The 15,336-nt window shown below is 46.1% G+C and overlaps 1 protein-coding gene across 1 annotated transcript in view; it reads right to left on the bottom strand.

The window, feature by feature from the left end:
• The window catches only part of LOC119973775 (NCK-interacting protein with SH3 domain-like), a 226,907-nt gene that overhangs the window by 79,079 nt on the left and 132,492 nt on the right, over positions 1–15,336 (bottom strand). Inside the window, exon 12 of the mRNA XM_038812198.1 lies at positions 10,983–11,121. Coding sequence (XP_038668126.1) covers positions 10,983–11,121 — 139 coding nt within the window. The remainder of the gene's footprint in view (positions 1–10,982; positions 11,122–15,336) is intronic.

Genomic DNA, 15,336 nt, shown 5'->3' with positions numbered 1-15,336 from the left:
CGGAATGTGGCGACTAGGGGCTTTTCACAGTAACTTCATTGAAGCCTACTCGTGACAATAAGCGATTTTCATTTCATTTCATTTTCATTTCCATACTTACTCAAGCGATTCAAGTGACACGATAGAGATTTTCAAAACATCTGAGATATTAGGATTGTGTACACACTGTATTATGCCTGTATTTACAATACACTGTTGGCTTTATTTGTATTTATAATATTTTCTTTTGTCGGTCTGTACAATGTGAGCAGTGTTTTGTCCGCCTGTACAATGTGAGCAATGTTTTATCCATTGTACAACGTACGAGGTGTTTTATCCATCTGTACAATGCATGCAGCGTTTCTTCCGTCTGGACAATGCACGTGGCGTTTTTTCCGTCTGTCCAATGCACAGTGTTTTATTGGTGATTTATCCGCCAGTACAATGGAAGCATATTTTATCTGCTGTACAATGTACGTGGTGTTTTAGACATCTGTACAACTTAAGCAGTGTTTATTCTGTTGTACAATTACGTGGTGTTTTATCCATCTGTACAATGTAAATGGTGATTTATCCATCTGTACAATGTACAGGGTGTTTTATCCATCTGTACAATCTACGTGGTGTTTTATCCATCTGTACAATGTACACGGTGTTTTATCTGCCTGTACAATATAAGCAGTGTTTTATCCGTCTGTACGATGTAATCTGTACAATGTACGAGGTGTTTTAGCTGTCTGTTCAATGTACAAAGCGTTTTATCCAGTTGTACAATGTACAGGGTGTTTTATCCATCAGTACAATGTCGGTAGCGTTTTATTCGTCTGTGCAATATACGTCCTGTTTTATCTGCCTGTACAATGCACGCGGTGTTTTATCCGTCTGTACAATGTACACAGCGTTTTATCCACCCGTATAATATAGGCGGCATTTTATCCATATGTACAATGTTTGCAGTATTTTATCCATCTGTGCAATTTACACGGTGTTTAACTGTCTGTACAATGTAGGCGGCATTTTTCCATCTGTACAATATACGCAGTGTTTTATTGGTTATTGGTCTGAACAATGTAAGCGCCGTTTTATTCATCTGTACAATGTATGTGGTGTTTTATCCATCTGTGCAGTGTACATAGAACAGTACCGCACAGAACAGGCCCTTCGGCCCTTGATGTTGTGCCGAGTATTGTCCGAAACCAAGATCAAGCTATCCCACTCCCTGTCATTCTGATGTGCACCATGTGCCTATCCAGTAACCGCTTGAAAGTTCCTAAAGTGTCCGACTCCACGATCACAGCAGGCAGTCCATTCCACAACCTAACCACTCTCTGAGTACAGAATCTACCTCGGACATCCCTCCTATATCTCCCACCCTGAATCTTATAGTTATGCCCCCTTATAACAGCTACATCCACCCGAGGAAATAGTCTCTGAACGTCCACTCTATCTACCCCCTTCATCATCTTATAAACCTCTATTAAGTCGCCTCTCATCCTCCTCCGCTCCAAAGAGAAAAGCCCTAGCTCCCTCAACCTTTCCTCATAAGACCTATCCTGCAAACCAGGCAGCATCCTGGTAAATCTCCTTTGCACCCTTTCCAATGTTTCCGCTTCCTTCCTATAATGAAGTGACCAGAACTGCACACAATACCCCAAATGTGGTCTCACCAGGGTCATGTACAGTTGCAGCATAACGCCGCGGTTCTTCAACTCAAGCCCCCGGTTAATAAACGTGAACACACTATAGGCCTTCTTCATGGCTTGAGTGGCAACCTTCAGAGATCTGTGGACATCAACCCCAAAATCTCTCCGTTCCTCCACATTCCTCAGAACCCTGCCGTTGACCCTGTAATCCACATTCAAATTTTTTCTACCAAAATGAATCACCTCGCACTTATCAGGGTTAAACTCCATCTGCCATTTTTCGGCCCAGCTCTGCATCCTATCAATGTCTCTTTGCAGCCGACAACAGCCCTCAACCTCATCCACTACTCCGCCAACCCTGGTGTCATCAGCAAATTTACTGACCCACCCTTCAGCCCCCTCCTCCAAGTCACTGATCAAAATCACAAATACCAGAGGACCCAGCACTGATCCCTGTGATACACCGCTGGTAACTGGTCTCCAGTCTGAAAATTTTCCATCCACCACAACCCTCTGTCTTCTATGTGATAGCCAGTTACTTATCCAATTGGCCAAATTTCCCTCTATCCCACACCTCCTTACTTTCTGCATGAGCCGACCATGGGGCACCTTATCATACGCCTCACTAAAATCCATGTATACGACATCAACTGCTCTACCTTCAAAAGCACACTTAGTTACCTCCTCAAAGAATTCAATCATATTTGTGAGGCAAGACTTACCCTTCACGAATCCATGTTGACTATCCCGGATTAAGCTGCATCTTTCCAAATGGTCTTAAATCCTATCCTTCAGGACCTTTTCCATTAACTTACCGACCACCGAAATAAGACTAACTGGCCTATAATTACCAGGGTCATTCCTATTCCCTTTCTTGAACAGAAGAACAACATTCACCACTTTCCAGTCCTCTGGCTCTATCCCCGTGGACAGTGAGGACCCAAAGATCAAAGCCAAAGGCTCTGCAATCTCAACCCTTGCCTCCCAAAGAATCCTTGGATATATCCCATCTGGCCCAGGGGACTTGTCGGCCCTCAGGGTTTTTCAAAATTGCTAATATATCCTTCCTCTGAACATAAGAACTAGGAGCAGGAGTAGGCCATCTGGTCCCTTGAGCCTGCTCCGCCATTCAATGAGATCATGGCTGATCTTTTGTGGACTCAGCTCCACTTTCTGGCCCGAACACCATAACCCTTAATCCCTTTATTCTTCAAAAAACTATCTATCTTTACCTTAAAAACATTTAATGAAGGAGCCTCAACTGCTTCACTGGGCAAGGAATTCCATAGATTCACAACCCTCCACCTACCTCCTCCAGCCTACCTGCCTGTATCACACTCTCATCTTCAAAAACATAGCCCCTCTCCTTGGTGAACACTGAAGAAATGTATTCATTCAACGCCTCTCCTATTTCTTCTGACTCCATGCACAAGTTCCCACTACTGTCCTTGACTGGCCCTACCTTCACCCTGGTCATTCTTTTATTTCTCACATAAGAGTAAAAAGCCTTGGGGTTTTCCTTGATCCGACCCGCCAAGGACTTTTCATGCCCCCTCCTAGCTCTCCTAAGCCCTTTTTTGTTAGCTCATTCCTTGCTACCTTGTAATCCTCAAGCAACCTAACTGAACCTTGTTTTCTCATCCTTACATACGCTTCCTTTTTTCTCTTGACAAGACATTCAACCTCTTTTGTGAACTATGGTTCCCTCACACGGCCATTTCCTCCCTGCCTGACAGGGACATACCTATCAAGGACACGCAGTATTTATTCCTTGAACAAGCTCCACTTTTCATTTGTGCCTTTCCCTGACAGTTTCTGTTTCCATCTTATGCTCCCTAATTCTTGCCTAATCGCATCATATTTACCCCTCTCCCAATTATAAACCTTGTCCTGCCATATGGCCCTATCCCTCTCCATTGCAATAGTGAAAGACACCAAATTGTGATCACTATCTCCAAAGTGCTCTCCCACAAACAAACCTAACACTTGGCCCGGTTCATTACCCAGTACCAAATCCAATGTGGACCCCCCTCTTGTCGGCCTGTCCACATATTGTGTCAGGAAACCCTCCTGCGCACGCTGTACAAAAGCTGCCCCATCCGAACTGTTCGACCTGTTGAGGTTCCAATCTATATTTGGAAAGTTAAAGTCACCCATGACAACTACCCGGAGACCTCCACACCTATCCATAATCTGTTTTGCAATTTCTTCCTCCACATCTCTATTACTCTTTGGGGGCCTATAGAAAACTCCTAACAATGTGACCGCTCCTTTCCTATTTCAAACTTCTGCCCAGATTACCTCAGTAGGCAGGTCCCCTTCGAACTGCCTTTCTGCAGCCGTTAAACTATCCTTGATTAACAATGCTGCTCCTCGACCTCGTTTACCACCTTCCGTACTCTTACTGAAACACTTATACCCCGGAACTTCCAACAACCATTCCGGTCCCTGTTCTAACCATGACTCCGTAATGGCCACAACATCGTAGTCCCAAGTACCAATCCACGCTCCAAGTTCACCTACCTCCTTCCGGATGCTCCTCGCATTGAAGTAGACACACTTCAACCCACCTTTCTGTCTGCTGGTACACTCCTGCGACCTTGATATCCTCCTTAGTATCTCACTACTCTCAACACTGGCTTCTGGACTACAGCTCTTTTTCCCAGCCCCCTGACAAATTAGTTTAAACCCCCCCCGAAGAGCCGTAGCAGATTTCCCTCCCAGGATATTGGTGCCCCTCTGGTTCAGGTGCAAACCGTCCTGTCTGTACAGGTCCCACCTTCCACAGAATGTGCTCCAATTATCCACATACCTGAAACCCTCCCTCCTACACCATCCCTGCAGCCATGTGTTTATCTGCACCCTCTCCCTGTTCCTGAACTCGCTAGCACGTGGCACCGGCAACAAACCAGAGATGACAACATGGTTTATCCTGGCTCTCAGCTTCCACCCTAGTTCCCTAAATGCCCGTTATAAATCCCCGTCCCTTCTCTTACCTATGTCGTTGGTAGCAATGTGTACCACGACTTGTGACTGTTCCCCCTCCCCCTTAAGGATTCTGAAAACATGGTCCGAGACATCACGGACCCTGGCACCCGGGAGGCAACATACCATCCGTGAGTCTCTTTCGCTGCCACAGAACCGTCTATCTGTCTCTCTAACTATCGAATCCCCAATAACTATTGCTCTCCTGCTCTCCCTCCTTCCCTTCTGAGCCACGGGGACGGACTCAGTGCTGAAGATCCGTTCACCGTGGCTTACCCCTGGTAGGTCGTCCCCCTCAACAGTATCCAAAACGGTATACTTGTTACTGAGGGGAACGACCACAGAGGATCCCTGCACTGACTGCTTCGTCCAAGCCCCTCTCACCGTCACCCATCTATCTTCATTCTTCGGAGTAACTACATCCCTGAAGCTACTATCTATGACCACCTCTGCCTCCCGAATGATCCGAAGTTCATCCAGCTCCAGCTCCAGTTCCCTAACGCGGTTTCTGAGGAGCTGGAGATGGGTGCACTTCCCACAGGTGAAATCAGCAGGGACACTGACGGCGTCCCTCACCTCAAACATTCTGCAGGAGGAACATTGCACTGCCTTCCCTGCCATCCCCTCTAGACAAAAAAAGGAAAAGAAAGAAAGAGCTTACCTGATATTCACTCTACCCCTTAGGTTAAATGAGGTGGAAGAGTGGGGTCACTACAAGTGTAGTGTCTCGGGTTTAGGAACCGCCCAATTTAAATACAGGTAAAAATAAAACACTTAACCAGCAACCACTGCACCCTGAACGAGAACAGCAATCAGCTGTTATTGGCCTGCGCAAACAATTTAAATCTTTACTACTTACCCAGCAGTCACTCTGTCCTCACTCTGACCCGATTCAGCTGGAAACTCCCAACAGTAAGTTTTTTTTAAAAATTACTCCCCTTCTCAGCAAGCACTCACTCAGCAACCACTGCCCCCCCCGCCCCGCACGATAACACCTAGGGAAGAGAAAAACTACTTACCAGTCACCAGCCAATCACTTACCTGCAGGCTGTGACGTCACGGTTCAACTTCTTTCTACTTCTACCTGCCCTCGAGTCTCCCTCTTCATCTTTACTCGGCTGGGATCCTTACAGTGATTGTTTTTTTTTCGGTTAGAGGAGGAGGTAGGGAGGGAAACACTGAAGAATTGTTTGGGGTTTAACTGTCACTTGACAACAGCTCCTCTACAAAACACCTTCAAGATATAGTGACCGCAATGCACTGATGTAAATTTTCCCCACAACAGCCAATCAGCAGCTCCGCTCTCGTGCTCTTTGCTGGATGCTTGCCTTCACTTGAACACTGAGGGTGTCTTGCTCAGGTACACGTTCTGGATGCAGTGACTGCAATGCACTGATGCAAATTTTCCCCGCAACAGCCAATCAGCAGCTCTGCTCTACTGCCCTCTGCTGAGTGTATACGGAGTTTTATCCGTCTGTACAATGTATACGGTGTTTTATCCATCTGTACAATGTAAGCAGTGTTTTATCCGTCTATACAATTTACACGGTGTTTTATCCATCTGTACAATTTACACGGTGATTTATCCGCCTGTACGATGTAAGCAGTGTTTTATCCATCTGTACAATGTACGAGGTGTTTTATCTGTCTGTACAATGTACACAGTGTTTTATCCATCTCTACAATATTTACGGTGTTTTATCCATCTGTACAATGTACACGCCGCTTTATCCGTTGTACAATGTATACGGTGTTTTATCCATCTGTACAATGTACAGGGTGTTTTATCCACCTATACAATGTATACGGTGTTTTATCCATCTGTACAATGTACAGGGTGTTTTATCCACCTATACAATGTAAGCAGCATTCTATTCGTCTGTGCAATGTATGTGCTGTTTTATCCATTGTACAATGTATACGGTGTTTTATCCATTGTACAATGTATACGGTGTTTTATCCATCTGTACAATGTACAGGGTGTTTTATCCACCTATACAATGTAAGCAGCATTCTATTCGTCTGTGCAATGTATGTGCTGTTTTATCCATTGTACAATGTATACGGTGTTTTATCCATTGTACAATGTATACGGTGTTTTATCCATTGTACAATGTATACGGTGTTTTATCCGTCTGTACAATGTACACGGCGCTTTATCCGTCTGTACAATGTACACAGCGTTTTATCCACCCGTATAATGTAGGCGCCGTTTTATCCGTATGTACAATGTTTACGGTATTTTATCCGTCTGTACAATTTACACGGTGTGTTATCTGTCTGTACAATGTAGGCGCCGTTTATCCGTCTGCACAATGTAGGCAGCATTTTATCTGTCTGTACAATATACGCAGTGTTTTATTGGTCTGTACAATGTAGATGGGGTTTTATCCGTCTGTACAATGTATGGAGCATTTTATCTGCCTGTACAATGTACGCGGTGATTTATCCGCCTGTACAATGTAAGCGTGTTGTATCCGCTGTACAACATCAGCGGTGTTTTAGACATCTGTACAACATAAGCAGTGCTTATTCTGTTGTACAATTACTTGGAGTTTTATCTGTCTGTACAAAGTTAAAAAAATTTTATCCGCTGTACAACGTACGTGGTGTTTTATTCATCTGTACAATGTACATGGCGTTTTATCCGTTGTACAATGTACACTGTGTTTTATCCACCTGTACAATGTAGGTAGCGTTTTATCCATCTGTACAATGTACACACCGTTTTATCCGTTGTACAATGTAAGCAGTGTTTTATCCGTCTGTACAATGTAAGCAGTGTTTTATCCGTCTGTACAATGTAAGCAGTGATTTATCCGTCTGTACAATGTATGCAGTGATTTATCCGTCTGTACAATGTACGCAGTGATTTATCCGTCTGTACAATGTACGCAGTGATTTATCCGTCTGTACAATGTACGCAATGATTTATCCGTCTGTACAATGTATGCCAATTAAGGGCAGCACAGTAACATAGTGGTTAGCGTAAATGCTTCACAGCTCTAGGGTCCCAGGTTCGGTTCCCGGCTGGGTCACTGTCTGTGCGGAGTCTGCACGTCCTCCCCGTGTGTGCGTGGGTTTCCTCCGGGTGCTCCGGTTTCCTCCCACAGTCCAAAGATGTGCGGGTTAGGTGGATTGGCCATGCTAAATTGCCCGCAGTGTCCTAAAAAAGTAAGGTTGGGGGGGGCGGGGGGTTGTTGGGTTTACGGGTATAGGGTGGATGCGTGGGTTTGAGTAGGGTGATCATTGCTCGGCACAACATCGAGGGCCGAAGGGCCTGTTCTGTGCTGTTCTATGTTCTATGTATGCAGTGATTTATCCGTCTGTACAATGTATGCAGTGATTTATCCGTCTGTACAATTTACACAGTGATTTATCCGACTGTACAATGTTAGCGGTGTTTTATCCATTGCACAATGTAAGCAGTGTTTTCTCCGTCAATAAACATACGTGGTGTTTTATTAATCTGTACAATGTACACAGTGATTTATCCATCTGCGCGATGTACTTGTTATTTCATCCGTTGCACAATGTAAGTGGTGTTTTATCTGTCAGTACAACATACACGGTGTTTTACCCGTCTGTACGATGCACCTGGTATATTACCCGTCTGTACAAAGCATGCAGTGTTTTATCCGCCTGTATGTTGTCCCTAGTGCTTTATCTGTCTGCACAACATAAGCGGTGTTCTATCCGTCTGTACGATGAGCGTAGTGTTTAACCGTCAGTACAATGGCCATAGTATTTTATTTATTTTTAACAGAAATTTTTAAAAACGCCTTTTGTTCAAACTTGCATCAAAGTAGGTTACAGCAAATAAACACCTCGGGGAACATTCTTTTCAACAATCAACTATGCAGTTTGTACAAATTTTCCTCCTTTTTCACCCCCCCTCCCCCCATCATCACCCCCCCCCCCAACGACGAACAGCTCCTCAAATACGGTAATAAACATCCTCCACCTTTTCTCAAACTCCCCTGCTGAGCCCCTTAACTCATACTTTATCTTTTCTAACTGCAGGAAGTCATGAAGGTCACCCGACCATGCTGCTACCCCCGGTGGCGATGCCGAACGCCACTCCAGCAAAATTCGTCTCTGTGCAGTCAGAGAGGCGAAGGCCAAGTCATCGGCCTTCCTCCTCTGCATGAGCTCCGGCTTCTCTGAAACCCCAAATATCGCCACCAAAGGGTCTGGGTCCACCTCCTCCTCCACTATCCTGGCTGAGACCGTGAACAGTCCCGCCCAGAATCTTCCCAATTTTTCACAACACCAAAACGTGTGTGTATGATTTGCTGCTCCCCGTCCACACCTCTCACACTCATCTGCTCCCCCAAAAAGAACCCACTCAGTCTCACCCGAGTCATATGCCCCTTGTGCACCACCTTAAACTGTATCAGGCTCATCCTTGCAAAAGAGGATGTCCCGTTTATCCTTCGCAGTGCCTCACTCTATACTCCCCAATTGATCTCCATTCCCAACTCCGCTTCCCATTTCTCCTTGATCTTCACCACCTGCTCGCCTCCCTGCTGTCCAGCCACTTATATATATCCCCAATTATTAGCACAGTATTTAACCATCTGTACAATGAACGCAGTGTTTTATCCGTCTGTACAATGAACGCAGTGTTTTATCTGTCTGTACGATGAACACAGTGTTTTATCTGTATGAAGCACACAGCGTTTTATCTGTCTATATGATGAATACCATGTTTTATCTGTCTGTATGATGCATGTGATGTTTTATCCATCTGTAAAATGCATGCAGTGTTTTATTCGTCTGTATAATTCAGATAGTGTTTTATCCATCTGTTCACTGCATGCAGTCCTTTATGAGTCTGTACAATGCACATGGTGTTTTATCTGCCTGTACAACGTATACGGTGGTTATAGTCTGCACACAGTCTCAACATAAATGGCTGGAAACCTGTATGCAGTGGTGTACCGCAGGGATCGGGGCTGGGTCCTTTACTGTTTGTAATGTACATTAATGATCTAGATGTGAATGTGGGAGGTATGATCAATAAGTTCACCTATGACTCGAAAATTAGTGGTGTGGTAACTAGCGAGGAGAAAAGCCTCAGATCACAGGGCGATACAGACGGCCTGGTCAGATGGGCAGATCATAGGCAAATGGAATTTAACCCTGAAAAGTGTGCGGTGATGCATTTTGGAGGGACTAACAAAGCAAGGGAATATACAATGAACAGTGGGACCTTAAGAAGTACAGAGGATCAGAGGACCTTTGGGTAAATGTCCTCTAAAAGATCTCTGAAAGCAGCAGGACTGGTAGATAAGGTGATTAAGGAGGTCCATGGGAGACATGCATAACCGAGGCACAGAATACAAGAGCAAGGTTATGATGGAGCTGTATAAAACACTCATTAGGCCACAGCTAGAGTACTGTGTGCAGTTCTGGTCGCCACATTATAGGATGAGATTGCACTGGAAAGCTGTTCTTGTCAAGTTTGCACATTCTGCCCGTGTCTGCGTGGGTCTCATCTCCACAACCCAAAGATGTGCAGGGTAGGTGAATTGGCTATGCTAATTTTCCCCTTAACTGGAAAAATGAAATAATAAAATTTAAGGGGCAGCACAGTGGAGCAGTGGTCAGGAGTGCTGCCTCACGGCTCGGAGGACCCGGGTTTGATCCTGGCTCTGGGTCACTGACCATGTGGAGTTTGCACATTCTCCCCGTGTCTGCGTGGGTCTCACACCACAACCCAAAAAACGATGTGCAGGGTAGGTTGATTGGCCACACTAAATTGCCCTTAATTGGAAAAAAAATAATTGGCAACAAAGCGATTGCACAGGAAAGGATGCAGAGGAGATTGACCAGGATGTTGCCTGGGCTGGAGCATTCCAGCTACGAAGAGAGGTTGCTTAGAATGGGATTGTTTGCCTTGGAGCAGAGAAGGCCGAGGAGCGACCTAATTGAGGTGCAAAAATTATGAGACACATAGATATGGTGGATAGGAAGAAACTTTTACCCTTAGTTAGAGGGGTCAATAACCATGGGGCATACATTTATGGTCAGGAGGAGATTTGGAAAGAGGAAAACCTTTTTCACCCAGAGGGTGGCAGGTATCTGGAACTCACTGCCTGAAAGGATGGCAGAGATAACCATCCTGTTATTGAGTATTATTTAGATGAACACTTGAAACATAAGAGCATACAAGGTCACGGGCCAACTTCTGGAAAATGGGATTAGAATAGAGAGGTGCTTGATGGCCGGTACTGACACGATGGGCCAAAGGGTCCCTTTCTATGCAATTCCTCCAAATTATTATGAAATCCGTACAAAGTTGTGTGTTTCCTTTCAAACACCCAGTTCTATTTAGTTATTTGCCCATTATATCTTGGCATTGTTGCCTACCTTTAGTGTCAGATTGCATGTCTCGTGCCAGTTCCATTGGCAGCACAGAATTTGCCAATGTTGAGATGATGGTTGCGTCCAGGTTACACATTGCTCCAAAACACTTCAGTAAGAATAGGCGCAAGGTGACACGATGCTCCTGGGACAGAATGGGACAATGATGAGCCACATTACCCTGCCACTGCTCATTAGTGTTCAGAATGAATACATTTCTCCAGCCCCAGTACGGTCAGTGTTCATCAAAGTCTCAAGTTGCTGCTCACATCCTGATTTCACAATCATTTATTTTCAAGTTCTATAGTGCATGCTCCAGAGAAATAATAGCAATGGAACTTTTTCCTCATGTGGTCTTACTAAATATAAATTCTGAATCATTGGCATTAATTTTATCAGGCACTGAACAATGTTAAGTTAGCACATTTTGAGAGCTGATGCATTTCACACAATGAAATGGTGTAACATTATCCCACTACCTCAGACTGCACACTCAGCATAACCGTACGGGTTCTCCCGGTTTGTTCTTGTTTATTCCCTTATTCTCCCTATCTTTTACTTTTGCTGTTACATTTTTGATCCATGAATGTTTAATGGGTCGAAGGGTCATCTGGAATCGAAAAGAGAGCTCTTTTCTCTCCCTACAGATGCTGCCAGACCTGCTGAGATATTGCAGCATTTTCTCTTTGGTCTCACGTATATAGTGTGTTTATAAGTGCCTCTACAACCCACCTTGGACTCCCTGTGCCTTTATTAACTAATCCTCTCCAGAAAAGCTGTGTTTCTGAACTGCAGAAAGCCTGGATGAATCTATGGACAGGAGACCCATGACAGGCTGTGCCAGCAGAGTCCAGAAAGTTTAGTTGCAATGGCACAAGGTAGGAATTGTCTCTGGCTGCAGCCATTTTCCAGGTGCCAACCAAGGGGGTTAATAGAGACTAATTTTGGGATGCCAAGGCCCATGTTTTTGTTAACACTGCACCATTCCACCATAATCGTGAAGGCAGGTTTTCAGACATCTCAGTCTGCTGCCTAAAACAGGCTTTAATCCCTGTACAATAGAACGTGACATGAGCTCCTGTTGCAGCATCGGCTTTAACTGAATGGAGCAGGGCTGCCTCTGCCTCAAATTCTTGAGGGGTTGTTGCGGCCTAACATTTAATTAAATGTTCTGTGGATCCACTCTCAAACATTCCCATGGGATTTAACTTCTGGTTTCCTATGTCACAAATTGAGTTACTTTGAGGCAGAATGATTAGAAGCATCAATGTGTGGCTTTAGAAACAATGCTGAAGCAGGGTTTTAGATTTCCGGGGCAAATTCTGGGATGGACGGAAGATGTACCAAAGTTCCAAAAATGCCCAGATCTGTTACTGAAATACAGTTTTAAACAGTGTTGAACTGTCAAAAAGGGTTAATTCTCTGAATTTATGGCTATAAAAGAGTGTTTAGAAGATCCCAACTATGTCTCTCAAAGTCAGCACTTGCTTTCACATGGGTACCAGAACTATAAACATCATTGCTTGTCACAAAGGCTGAAGAAACAGAGCGATAGGGATAGAATGGGTGAATGTGACTGACCAGATTGCTCTACAGAGAGCCACCATGGATTAGATGGACTGAATGGCATTATTTTGTGCCGTGATGACACTCATGGTGAGTATAGGTGGACGATTTAGCCCTTCCAGCCTATTCCGTCATTAAATTAAACCATGACTAATTCCATCCACTCACCATGTCGACATGTTGGCTAACAACAATAACTGGATCTCAGATTCAAATCTGTTAATTGAGCCAGGACCTACTACTTGTTCTGGGAGAGAGTTCACATAACCAAATCCTGTATGTGAAGAAATGTTTTATAACTTCCCTCTTAAATAGTCTACCTCTACATTGTCTCTCCTTATCTTAGACTCCCAGTTGATTATTTTCAAAATCCAAAAAACTCAACCAAATCAACCTTTATTCTTCTGTAGTCCAGGGAATATAAATTTAGTTTATATAATCTCTCTTCATTGTCATAATATCTACTCATGTATATAATGAGATGCAGACAGGCAATGATTGACAGATAGGATGACCAGTAAGCATACAACACAGTACAGCCAATCACCAGACAGGACACTACCACTATAAAGCCAGAGGGCACTAGGTTTCCCGCTCTCTCCGGACTCAGCTACTGAGACAGTCAGAGTCCATGAGCTAGCAAATGCAAACACCATGCGGTAGCTAGTAAGTCTGGTCAGGCTACTATAAGGTCACCAGTCAGGACAGTATAGTGTCGACCCACAGCTAAATATGTATAGCAGTTCTATAGTTGAACAAAATAGTGTTGGATCTTCTCCAGTGTTAGACGTCTGTTTCTAACTTCCCTGCATCATGTGCAGTCCACATCGAACCAACCTGCCTAACACATCATTCATAACCTAACTCTTGGAACCCTGCTGACATTCTGGTGAATCTACTCTGCATTCCCTTGAAGATCAATAGAACAAAGAAAAGTACAGCACAGAAACAGGCCCTTCGGCCCTCCAAGCCTGCGCCGGTGATGATGCTCCAACTGAAAAAAAACCTACTGCCCTTCCTTGGTTCGTATTCATGTACCCATCCAGGTGCCTCTTAAATGTTGCTAATGTGCCTGCTTCCACCACATCCTCTGGCAGCGCAATCCAATCACCCACCACGCTCTGTGTGAAAAATCCCCGCACATCTCCCTTAAACTTTCTCCCTCTTACCTTATACCTGTGCCCCCTTGTAGAACAAAGAACAAAGAGCAAAGAAAATTACAGCACAGGAACAGGCCCTTTGGCCCTCCCAGCCTGTGCCGATCCAGATCCTTTATCTAAACCTGTCTCCTATTTTCCAAGGTCTACTTCCCTCTGTTGCCGCCCGTTCATATACCCGTCTAGATAGAACATAGAACATAGAACAGTACAGTACAGAACAGGCCCTTCGGCCCTCAATGTTGTGCCGAGCAATGATCACCCTACTCAAACCCATGTATCTACCCTATACCCGTAACCCAACAACCCCCCTCCCCCCCTTAACCTTACTTTTTAGGACACTACGGGCAATTTAGCATGGCCAATCCACCTAACCCGCACATCTTTGGACTGTGGGAGGAAACCGGAGCACCCGGAGGAAACCCACGCACACACGGGGAGGACGTGCAGACTCCGCACAGACAGTGACCCAGCCGGGAACCGAACCTGGGACACTGGAGCCGTGAAGCATTTATGCTAACCACCATGCTACCGTGCTGCCCCCATTTTAAGATGTCTCTTAAATAATGCTATCGTGCCCGCCTCTACCACCTCCACTGGTAAAGTGTTCCAGGCACCCACCACCCTCTGCGTAACAAACTTTTCACACACATCTCCCTTAAACTTTCCCCCTCTCACCTTGAAATCGTGACCCCTTGTAACTGACACCCCCACTCTTGGATAAAGCTTGTTGCTATCCACCCTGTCCATACCTCTCATAATTTTGTAGACCTCAATCAGCTCCCCCCTCAACCTCCGTCTTTCCAACAAAAACAATCCTAATCTACTCAACCTTTCTTCATAGCTAGCACCCTCCATACCAGGCAACATCCTGGTGAACCTCCTCTGCACCCTCTCCAAAGCATCCACATCCTTCTGGTAATGTGGCGACCAGGGGCGAAATTCTCCGAACCCCAGCAGGGTCGGAGAATCGCCTGGGGGCGCCTAAAATCCCGCCCCCGCGGTGGCAGAAATTCTCCGCCACCCGGGAAGTGACGGGGGCAGGAATCTCGCCCCGCCGATCGGAGAGGCCCCTGCGGCGATTCTCCGGCCCGGATGGGCCGAAGTCCCGCCGCTGGGAGGCCTCTCCCGCCGCCGAGGTTTAAACCACCTCTGGAACGGTGGGCACAGCGGCGCGAGCAGGCCCCCGGGGTGCTGGGGGGCGGAGGGCGATCGGACCCCGGGGGGTGCCTCCACGGTGGCCTGGCCCGCGATCGGGGCCCCCCGATCAGGGACTGGGCCAGTGCCCTGGGTGCACTATGTTCCTCCGCGACCGCCACGGCCTCCACCATGGCGGAGGCGGAAGGGAACACCACATCGCGCATGCGCCGGCAGTGACGTCAGCGGCCAGCTGCCGCTGACGTCACTGCCGGCGCATGCGCCGACCGGCGAAAGCCTTTCGGCCAGCCCTGTGGCCGGGGGCGCCGGGTGTTTGCGCCAGTCTTCTGGTGCAAACTGCTCCGGCGCGGGGCTGGCCCCCAAAGGTGGGGAGAATTCCCCACCTTTGGGGAGGCGCGACCCCCGAGTGGTTGGTGCCACGCCCCTACTCCGGCACCCTCCGTCACGCCGGGTAGGGGAGAATGCCGCCCCAGAACTGC

This window comes from Scyliorhinus canicula, chromosome 11 (genome assembly GCF_902713615.1).
Source record: "Scyliorhinus canicula chromosome 11, sScyCan1.1, whole genome shotgun sequence".
Classification (NCBI taxonomy): Eukaryota; Metazoa; Chordata; class Chondrichthyes; order Carcharhiniformes; family Scyliorhinidae; genus Scyliorhinus; species Scyliorhinus canicula.
Note: the sequence above shows the minus strand (reverse complement) of the source record. Positions and strands in the feature narration are given on the sequence as shown.